The sequence below is a fragment of the Pinus tabuliformis genome, chromosome 1_2, assembly GCF_031772625.1.
Source record: "Pinus tabuliformis cultivar Carrire ecotype Pingquan chromosome 1_2, CPIR1, whole genome shotgun sequence".
NCBI lineage: Eukaryota > Viridiplantae > Streptophyta > Pinopsida > Pinales > Pinaceae > Pinus > Pinus tabuliformis.
The window spans coordinates 1,225,378,696-1,225,390,664 of record NC_142298.1 but is presented as its reverse complement, the minus strand read 5'-3'; the positions used below and the strand labels follow the sequence as shown (position 1 = coordinate 1,225,390,664).

Sequence of the window (11,969 nt, the reverse complement as noted above, 5' to 3'; positions counted from 1 at the left end):
TAGTTTCAATCCCACTGAACTATTCAAAAATCATGAGAAATTAGTCAGTTACGACTACCTCGGTCATACGTGTTGAATGACTTACTTAACGCAGTTGAATCCCAAAATGATATCTAATATAATGCACTGCGTAAACCCCCATACTTCAACAATTTATTTAGTTTGTTGTAATATTTATTAAGGTAAATAAATATGAAATGTTTTCTAACAATTTTTTTTTAATGTATATTAACTTTATGGCTTAAATTTGGTGGTTAAAATACTTTTGGTATTAAGATATTACATGTTCAATTCTCTTTAGAGACTCTGTCACGATTAAAAATATAACCCTCTACATATTCAACTTTAATAAAATTTATGATTAAAAATATAACGGTTTATCACCATGTTCAACTTTAACGCTCTATCACCAATCACATGATCATGAACCACATAAACACATACTACCAGATTGTTCCCCACCAAACTTCCATAACCAAGAAGCCAATTTCCTGCTCCCCCATACCTGTCTTTCATGTTGTGCCGTGCAAATAAAAAACCTATTTTTTTTTTTTTTCAAAAGGTGGAAAAACCTATCAAACTCAGTTTTGTCAAACCAACATTGAGGACAGCCATCTCTGGCTGCTATCCGCGAATGTCAGTTGACACATCACTGTTATCAAGGAAAACCACGCCACCTGAAATAACCCGCTGGTGGTCCGTAAGGGAGCAGGCTATCACTCCTGCCAGATGCCTCTGGGTCTTGGGCCGTTAACCTGTTTCCTTACGTCCGAGGAAGACGAGCTCTTAGCCAAGCAGAAGCAGTTTTAGGGCTTACTCCAGGCCCAAAATAAAAAACCTGTTACTCAACAAGTAATTTTTTTTTTTAAATAAATATTTCATTTAAATATCTAAAATATTTTTATTTACTATGTTCTTTCGGTAATAAATGTAAAAATAATGATGAACGTGATTATGCTTTGACTTGACTAGTAAACAAAACTTATTTCTACAACTAATGAATGGATTATTAATTTTGAAGAAAGTAATGAATGATATTATGCTTTAACCGAAAGTGTCCACTTGAATTATTAATAAAGAAATTTTATTTCCAAATATAAGGAATGGATTATTAATTTTGCCAAGCAGGTTTGTTATCGGAATTTTATTAGTTTAACGTTTTATTTTTTTAATTTAAAAGTTATAATGGTAAATAATTTTATTTTGATATAATATAATTATAATATAATAAATTTTTTATTTATAAGTTATTAATTATAATTATTAATTTAAATATTTTGATTGGATTATGGGTGGAGACTTCACCAAAAGCTTAGATAAAGTGGTAAATTTTTTACACATTTTTATTTTAAAAGTTTTGTTGTGAGGAAAAAAAATAAAAAATAAAAAATAAATAAAATAAATAAATATGTATTAATTATATTATTTTATTTTTGATGTTTGATAGATCAGGAGTTAAGATGGATTTATGGGTGGAGACTCTACCCAAAAACTAGAAAGGTTATAAAATCTTTTACACGGTTTCATTCTAAAAGTTTTCTCAATAAAAATTAAATTAAAAAAAATATTAATTATAATAATCTTTGATCGATGTGGAGTTAACATGGATCTAGGCTGGTGTAAACATTTTAAGTGGTCAAAGTAAAGTAATGTCATGTAAACCTTTTAACTCGGTAAAACTAAAATGAAATAAAAAGAAAAAGAAAAATAACTAAATAAAAATATAATAATAATAAAAATAAAAATGACCCATAGTATTGAGAACTCATGGTATTGACCCATGGTTTTAATGTGAAATATAAGCTATTTAAAGGGTGAATTTAACCAACCTTGATGACCACTTGCATAGCATTACCTTTTTGGAGTGTTGAAGACGGGTGGTGGTACCGGCCTGTAGGTGATGCTGCAGAGATTTGAACAAGGGTGAAACTACTTGAAAATCTATTCCAAACACTAAAACTCCATACGCTGGAGTTGGTGATAGGATCTGCTTTCTTATTACTTGTATCGTCCTAAAGATCTGCTTTCTTATTACTTGTATCATCCTAGACTAAGGGAGTATGGGTGATACCTCCACAGATTTGAACATGGGTAAGACTCATTGCAAATTGATTCTGGACATCAAAAACTGATTTATACTTTTGCCACCAAAATATATTTTTATTTTATTATTTTGTTTGGGACTCTATGGGACTCTATTTTACTTATTAGCTAAATTTTAAATATTATAATATTTCCTTTTAACGCAATCTAAGATTTTCGGGTCTATTCCATATAGAAAAAGTATATTACGTATCCGTTCTGTGTTTTCAGTTCAATGCTGCTGGATCAAAATTTGCTCTTCTCTAACTTCATTCAAGAAGACTATGGAAAGTACTATGTGGGATAAGCTGCCAGTTGATCTGCAAATTCGAGTGCTGCTATGGCTTGCCCCATTGGATTTACGTAGGCTTTCATTCACCTGCAGGTATTTCCACTTATTATTATCAGATCTATCCTTTGCTATTCACTATGACCGCCACCGTCTCACAGATCGTACTTTAGTTGTTGCTTCACTTCGCTTTGAGCAATACCTGGAGAAGACGATTTTAAACTCAGATATTTGGCAGCAAGGAAGCAATGTCATGTTTCCGTGGCAAAGCTCGTTGTTCGATCATTTGCAGGGATTCCACTGGTGGTCATCTTGTTACGGCGATGGGTTCGTGTGTTTCCGAGGGCTCTTACCGCCTTGTAACGGCGAGAAGTGGAAGTTATGGGTGTTTAACCCTCTTTTTCCCCATGAGTCCAAGATTTTGACCCTTCCCGCTGAATCCGGGATTCACTCGTATACAGCAATCGCATTCGACCGGAAAAATGGCGTGTGCAAGCTCATCGTCTTGCAAAAGCTTCGAGACTCCAGATCAATGATCACTTGGGTTTATAACTTCAAAGAAGGTGCATGGAAAACGATAACAGAATGCAATGGAATTAGTAGTACAAAATTCGTTATTGTGCACTCTACTCAGCTTCTGAACGAGCGCTTCCTGTGCTGGCTCTGCTCTGACGTGATTTCTGTAGACACGGTGTTGGTGTTTGATGTGGAAGAAGAGACGTGGAAGGAGTCAATTCCTTTGGGTAAGGGGTCTTTTGTTTGCATCGGTACACATGAAAAACAGCTGTTTGTGCTAAGAAAAACATACGAGGAGCAAAAGATGAAATTTGGGGTATGGAAGCTTGATATGGAACACAGAGTTTGGGGGCTGGTAGAATTCATCCGCCCTCCGTGTACGGTTACGGTTGAAACATATTATCGTGTGTGGGGGGGTCAGGGATTCTTCTGGTTTCAACAGTGGCAGAGGACGGTAGAAACGTGGGTTTATGATATGTCACGTCACTCCTGGCAATATTTGCGCCATGTCGGAATGTCGCGGAATGCTGAATGTTTTGAAGGTAGCCTGTTTAGGTTGGGTGCGTAAGTTTAAGGATTTTCACGTTCCAAGTTCTGACAACTGGATTATTATTTACTTTCAAGTATTATTATTTATTTTTAAAGTTATTGTGAAGTCAAATATTAAATTGGTGTATGAGATTTTTTGTTCATGGAATAAGGAATACTCTCCACTTAGTTATTTGATTAAATTGGTGTATGAAACTTCTTGTTTATGAAATGAGAGATAGGAATTGGAAGGGTGATTCTGATTTGAAATTTTTATCTCCTGCCGTACGTACTCCACATATTTGACCGTGTGACTTCTTAAGCAGAAACACATAGTCTTAACCATGAAATCCACTTAATCCTAGTCTTCAAATTTTGCTCTTTGATATGTTTGTACCTCAAGAAATTGGATTGCATTGCAAACCTTTCTTCAAGCTTTGCACTTTGATAGAGTTTCACTTCAAGAAATTTGATTGCTCTCACTAGTTGATACAGCCAGGGTTAGCATGGGTCTATGCTTATTAGAATGAATTTATGGTTAATATCATGATTAGAAGAAAATAGAGAGTTGTGTTACCACTGAAACTTTTTTTCTAGAAAAGTCTCAACCACAAATGTGAGATCCTAAAGGAAGATTTCTGCTAATAGTCTTTTTCACTAAATTAGACTAATATTTCTTTATTTAAATAAAGAAGTTTCTCACGTTGAAGGGTTTCTTTGTAATTGAATAGTCCAAATTATTACAATAGGGACCTAGGAACCAATCTACAATTATGAGGGCATAAGATTGAGTAGTGAAGGTGTGAGAGAGTTGCAATCACCTCCATGAAATAATAATCTAAATTATTACTATAGGGACCTAGAAATCAATCTAGAATTATGAGGGCATAAGATTGGCTACTGAAAGTGTGAGAGAGTTGCAATCACCTCTATGAAATAATAATCCAAATTATTACAATAAAAACCTAAAAACCAATCTATAATCATGAGAGCATAAGATTAACTAATAAAAATGTGAAAGAGTTGCAATCACCTCCACAAAATAGTCACCCAAAGTGAAACTACTTTGTTAGAGGTGGACACCCTCCTAGAGAGATGAGATAAATATTGTACATTTTCCTTAACCATCACAAGTATATTAAAATTCCAATCACTATCACTTGCATGATTCTAAATGAAAGAAAACTAAGTTTACTACCTCAAAATTAATGAATAACACGAATAATTATCCGTCAAGACTATGTATATGGGTAGTAAATACAACAATACATCCTCATCCAAGGCTCTGAATAAAAGTTCTCACCCAAAATACTTTCCACCTCAATACGAAACCTCGTATACATAATAATCTCATCAAACATATGAAGAGGGGAAATTCATTCCTAAATGTATGTATATGTGAGCAAGTCTCTCTAAGCTTATGGAGTATGGTAATTTGTTGATTGATGTAATGATTTTATATTTGTTCATAAATGATATAGGTGTGACGTATAGTAATGGTGGGAGGTGGAGAATGGTGAAGTTAAGTTAAGTTATGAGTATTTATTTTGAAAATGGAAAATTTTAATAATAGTAGTTTTTCTACCTATTTTATTAGTTTTTAATATATAAAATGTAAAATATTTATTGATATGTTTATAAAAATATTTAATTTTTTAATGTTTTTACATAAAGTTTTTATAAATTTTTGATTATTTTAAAAGAATAATAATTTTATAATATAAAATTTGGATAACTAATTTTTAGAAAACAATGGAAATTGGTGATTTGTTTTTGAAAAAATCATGGAAAATTAACTCACTTACAAATATTAAGGTCCTAAAATTTTACTTGACCTTGAAAGGAGCTAGAATATTAGATCTCTTGCTATGAGTGAGAGCCTCACTATTGTCTAAAAGATAAATATGTATAAATTCTCAAACATCATATTGTGCGCAAATGCTTTACTACTTCTATTCTGAGGCCCTTCACTTATCATCATGTTATCCCTTGCTTGCTAATTATAGTAAAGCACCCACTGACATTGCATCTACGAATTTATATGACAAGTAATAATGAACTATATCCATTTCATCCACCAATCCCAACATTTAACACTTTTCCATTTCTATGTGTTGATGTTATTCATCCTTAAGCCCATTAATAATACAATAAATGGGGATATGAAAACATAGGAAGTCCCTGCTTGACTTAGCTACACTTTTATCTAAAGTGCAGAGGGTTGTTAGAGAGGTGACAATGACTAACCACCTAGTTTCACATGTCTCTATCTATGCGATAAATATTTTTATATTTAATTGTGAGATTGTGTGCGTTAACATATTATATAAACAAATAAGGAATAGATGATATTGTTCCACAATAAGATTTTTCTTTTAACTAGTGTGAATTTTAAAGGAGTTTTCAAATTTAATTTTTAAATAGTGAATTTTTAAATTTAATTTTTAAATGATAATTTTATTATTAGTTCATTTAAAATAAAATTGCATTGATATTATATTATTTAAATAATTTAATATTTTTATTTTTTCTAAAATTCAAAATATATATTCAAAATTTACTTAATTCAATATAAATATATATGGTTATTAATTTACTATTTTTCATCGAAAAATTGTGTATTGAAATGGCAAACACTTAGAGCAGGCACTCCCATCATAAAAAAAAAACACAGAAATTGTTTATCATTATTTGAATTAAAAAATAAATTTACATTGTTTTATTTAAATAAATCTTTTTATATCATAAAAACATATTTCAAAATAAAATGTTGTTACTAAAATTATTTTAATTATTTTGACCATATTTTATAGTAGAAAAAATGTTTCAAGTAAAAAAAAAATCAATTTATTATTTTAAATATAACAATGTGATAATCATAATTTGAATTAAATTATTAATTTAATTCATTGTTTTAAATGTAAAATTTTAATCACTATTAACAACATGACAAATGTAATTTAGATTGCATTATAGAATCTTTTTTTTTTAGCAAAATGATTATCTTTTGTATTATAATAAACTAGATTTCATCGCCATAACCATTTACAAGATTTTGTGACTTATGTTGCTTCCGACGTTCTAGTACCACCACAACAATTTTTTCATGCCTCTACAAGATTTTTGCACTAAATTTTACATTGAATACTCCCATAGAATTTACGAAATTGCACAAAAAACAATTCAAACTTTCAATACATTCAAACATGTTAATTAGGTTGCCTCAGAGAAGGCAACCTCAAATTCATTTTCGAGAGCTACATCTTTTCCTCGGGACAATTCCTCGAGATAATCAATCCTCTGACACCGCACCAGTGACAACAACTTCTTGGGGATTGAAACCCGAATCAAAGAGTCCATGCCTGGTATTGAATGCCTTTGCATTCCTAACTTCTTCATTTGACTGTACCTTCAACAAAAGAAGTTCTATCTCTAGGCCAACCAAATTCCTTTCCATGCATGTTAGAAACCATTAGATCTTTTTCTCCAGGAGATTAAAACTTTCATCTTCCTTTCACTCAATTAGTTCCAACCTTCTAATTGTGATCTTAGTCATACCCATTAGCACATTGAATAATCTCTCCACTAACTTCTTCCATCACTCTGAACCACCTACAAGAATCCGACTCTCATAGGAAACCACGAAAAAAGTCTTGAATATTAGATATGAAACCATCAAATTAAACTAAGAGGATAAGAAGGAGAAAATCCAATTTCTCAAGACCCTGCACGTTTGACGTATCTTTGACAATCCAACCATAATGATCCCCGACGAAAGAAATTAAATCAAACATAAGTGAAGTCTCAAATCTTCCATTCTAATTAGCTTCGAGCTAAGCCATTGTTGTAGAGCATTAATAACTAAAGTTTTAGAGGATTTTGGTTGGATCCACAACCCTAAGTGAGATTTCGAGTCCCTATTATAACTACTCCTCACTCTTTTCCATCTGTATAATATGCATTTACGACAAGATAGGTAATAAGATGTGGTGAGCTCATCACATCCACGCAGATAGGTATACAAAATGAGAAAACCAAATGAATGGAGCACCAAGTGAAAAAAATCATTTAATTCGTATTTTCCATCAACCAAAGTCTTCCTTCAAGGCATAGGGTGACTGTAACATCCACAACCACAATAATTTTTTTATTTATTTATAATTACCATAGTTAACATTATTAAAATAACTATATTACCGTCGCTAACATCATACCGTAATCAACAGATTCTTTATATACCCATTCCATTAATTAGCATTGAATTTACAAATCTGTTATTACATTTGTAATCAATTATAATGAAATCTATTATAATTTTCTTAAGGTACTGTTATCTAGCACACACATTTTTATTCTTATTTAATTCCGAACTATGTATTGTTAAAGGATTATGTTGTAAATTACTTCTCAAATATGTTGGTGTGACATTTATTGACTTACCCGAACACTCGTGGATTGTGACCACCAATTGTCCTCCATTAGTCGGTGTTGGGATGGTATCCCCTAGGGTCAATTGATCCCTCCATGCTTACAACTTTCTTGGAGACTTGTATGAAGCTGCTGCGTGACAATAAGGCTATGAAAGGGCTATAAGAACTGATAAATAAGTGTGTCAGTAAAGAAGGGGCTCTTGAAGGACACCACATAGTTAGAAATATAGGCAAACACAAGACAAGAATAGGGTGTGATATGAGGCTTACCATACAAATAAGAGAGTATGAGATGGACCAAGTTATTTTAGATCTGGGGTCGGATGCAAACGTTCTGCCTAAACAGACGTGGGAAAGAATGGGGAGAATTGCATTGCAGTGGTCTCCGATTCAATTGACAATGGCAAATCAACAGAAGATTATCCCTATGGGGAGATTTCATGGAGTGACCATAGATATAGAAGGTGCGAGCAAGTTGGCCGATTTTGAAGTGATAGAGATTGTTGATGACAACAATCCATACCTTGCACTCTTGGGAATTGATTGGGCTATTGACATCAACAAGGTAATCAATTTGAAGAAGCAGACAATGTCATTCGAAAGGAAATCGCTCCTCATAATAGTACCATTGGACCCTACAGAAGGACCGTACTATACTGAACCGGTCCGTGACTATGAGGAAGGCGATGATGATTTGGATCAGATCTATAAGATAACATCATGAGACCAAGACTGGGTTAATCCAACAGCCGATGGATGAATTGCATGGGACTGTGAAAGTTCCTGTACATCAGATTCAGATGAAGAATTGGAACACTGGTAGAGTAGGTTACACAAAGTATCTACGTTGCGCTGTAATATGATGACTAAATTGTTGCGCTGTGTATCATCCAAGGTAAGAATTTTGTCTTATTATGATGGTCTAACTGATGTAGATAAATTTATGGATGCATTTGAAAGGGAAGTGCCTGAGAAGCATCACTTCCAAGCATTGGATTTGGCATTGCGCACTATGCTTGCACGGTGTGGGGTATGCATAAAGACAGTTTTGATGAATGGCGCAAGTACAGAAGAATGATGCGATTACTGTTTGGTCGCCCGAAAGTTTAGCTAACTGAAAAATATGATGGAAGAAATGATCCACGTGATCATTTAGCAAAATGGACTAAGGTTTATGGAACGGAGCCAAAACCAAAGTGGGTGCATATTTTTTGTCAACTTTGGACATCATTCCTATGAATTGGTACCTGGAAACAGAGCTCTGCCATGGTACCATGGAGTGGGACATTCTAGGAGAAGGATTTTTTATGTCCTTCAGCTTTGAGGATGGGTTCAAAAGCATCGACGAAGCTGCAGGACGTTAAGGCAACAATATTCAGAATACCATAGGATCCTTTAGAATTGATTCAACCAAATTGGAGCACCTAGCTTTGCCATGCGCTGGAGTTCTATAATATGACTGTTGAAGGAGATGATGAGGATCTAAGGAATATTAACATCCTAGAGGCCGTAGGCTGCCACAAAGTTGAGGGACCGAAGATAGAGAATCCAAACATCACCACACCATTGAAGACTAGACAAGTGAACATTGGCACAGAGGTGGAGTCGAATTTTGCAAAGATTGGAGATTACTAGGATGATGCTACAGTAGAGAAAGTCATTGAGTTGCTCTGCGAATATCAGGACTAATTTCCTACCAAATTTTCGGACTTAAAAGGCATCATAGGCAATTTGGGAGTCATGAAAATAACTTTGAAACTGGACATGAACCCTATTAAGAAAAGGCCATATCGCCTTAATCCAAAATACAAGGAAAAGGTTTGCTTGGAGTTGGACAAGATGCTTGCAGTGGGTATTATTAAATAAGTGGAGGATCTGATTGAGTGATTCCAATGGTCATTGAAGAAAAGAAGCAAAAGGGTGAAATAAGGATTTACATAGAACTCAGGGAGCTTAACGATGCTTGGCTTCATGATCCTTTTCCAACTTCGTTCATAAATCAAGTACTGGATAATGTTGGAGGGCAGGAGTCCTACTCATTCACTCATGGATTCTCTAGATACCATCAGATAAAGATCATGCCAGAAGATAGGAGTAACACCACCTTCATGACAGAGTGGGTATGTTTCCAGTGATGAGCCCTAGAAATGGGTACTTATATGGGCTCATTTGGTCTCCTAACTTAGCTTAATCCACCATTCTCATTATTTTATTGCATGTTTTCTATTATATTTATGCTAATAGAGTGAATTGGGTTAGTCATTATGCCAAAAAATCTAATGTGTGCTTTATGCAGATTTTTGGTCAATTTTGAGACAAAATCAAAGGTTTAATGAGAATTTGGCAGCCAATATTTGAGGAAAACAAGGGAGAGGATTTGTAGGAGGGTGTACCCCTCATTTATGACCCCCTACCTTGAATCCTCCTTTAGAAAACTCGGAGCACAAGCAGCCACATTGATGCATCAAAGGGGCAGCGGAGCAAGTGAAGAAGAACTGCTATCTATCTCTAGTCTTGGGAGCCAAGCCTCCTTGATTTTAGGAGAGCTGTTGGAGGCTTCAGTTGTATAAATAGGAGGGCTTAGGTTCTCATTATTTTGGTTGGATTTTAGTCAAATTTTTGCACTTTTTTTGCAGCTCTTGCTCAGCTCATTTCGAGTTTACTTTTGTGAATAGTTTATGTAGTGTGACTTTTATTTTGATAATGGAGATAAAATATTTTCTGAGCCAACACTGATTTCTTTCAGAGGGCTAAATCTCTTGGGTTAGGGCTCAAGCCAAGCTACCCAACACCTCTTGCTTTGTACTTTAGTTCATGAATTAATTTCTGTTAGATAGATTCATTTTCCCTTGGTTAGAATAGGTTGATTTTCTTGGTTTACGTATCTGTTTCCATTTTAGTTGCTGAAGCAGGTTAAATAGAGATAGGAAAAGATCCAAAAATACCATCAATAGAGCCTTGATCTCCTTTCCCCCCTTCGGGGCCATGAGCTAAGGTCAAGGTACTCTTGCTGCCACTAAAAACATAGTTTTGCTTCCTCCATGCAATTTCTAGTGTTGTAGTTTGATTTAAAAGTTAATGCTCTGATTCAGATCCATTTTTCCATGTTCATTTCTATTTCTGCAATAAATATATTTCCATGCTTCCCTATTCATATAGCATTGTTCAACGTTTTGTTTTTCCAGGTCAAAGTTTAGGTTAACATAAGATATAGTTATGTTCTTTTGGTACAACTGGTCCTTTTCTTGCTTAGTTTCAGTATTTAGATGTGCAACTCTCTTACAACACTACTCATAATACATCAATAAAGAAGCCATCATCATCTCTTTTCTCACAGGTTTCACAAGTCATTCACACCCCTTCACGAATCTGCCCTAATTTCTGCATTTCTCTCATAAGCTTTCTTTTCGTCATTTGAACAAATACAAACATCATTTTTTTTCCTAATCCTCCTTGATGAGCTTCAGACACCTTAACACCTCCCTCTAATCTTCAGCTACCCTTTCCCATCATTTTTCCACCTATAAAACCTCCAAAAACAGCTCTTAGCATCCTCCTGTAGATCCCCTGCAGCCTCCTGTAGAATTTCCTGAAAGTGACCTTTTGAAGTCCGATTGCAGAGAAAGTCTCTAAAAGGTTACCAGGGGCTTCTTAGGACTCCCCCGCACCTTCCTACACCTCTGAAAATCCCAAAGTCTCCCTCCATCGCCACCTAATCACTGCCACATCCACAAATAGATAAATTACATATATAACAACTCCACATAAAACACTTAAAAACCCAAAAAGATGTTTTTTTCTCATTTCCTTCCGGAAGTAGCTTGAATAGATGTAATTTAATTTCTCAGTAGTCAATGGCACTCATTTCATTAGTTTTCATCTCTTTTTTTGCAAAAGTAGGGTTAGTTGGAAAAATTACGGTTTGCGAGGGTTTGCTTTACACTCTAGTCTTCTTCCTCTTTCTGCAAGTAGAATAGCCTCTTTAGAGTTAGTTTTCTTTCATCATAGTTAAAAGCTTCTTTTAGGAATTCATAGAAGTTGGCTTGAGATCCTAGTGATCTTGCGCCAACTGATCAAGTGACAGCCTGCAATAAGAGCTAGTACTTGTGCATATAGCACCGTCG

The 11,969-nt window shown here is 34.3% G+C and overlaps 1 protein-coding gene across 1 annotated transcript; it reads left to right on the top strand.

Moving 5' to 3' along the window:
- Positions 1 to 2,366: 2,366 nt before the first annotated feature.
- Positions 2,367 to 3,455, top strand: LOC149210673 (F-box/kelch-repeat protein At5g15710-like). Its single transcript, XM_089399044.1, has one exon. It carries the CDS (start codon positions 2,367 to 2,369, stop codon positions 3,453 to 3,455), a length of 1,089 nt encoding a protein of 362 aa, XP_089255170.1.
- Positions 3,456 to 11,969: the final 8,514 nt, after the last annotated feature.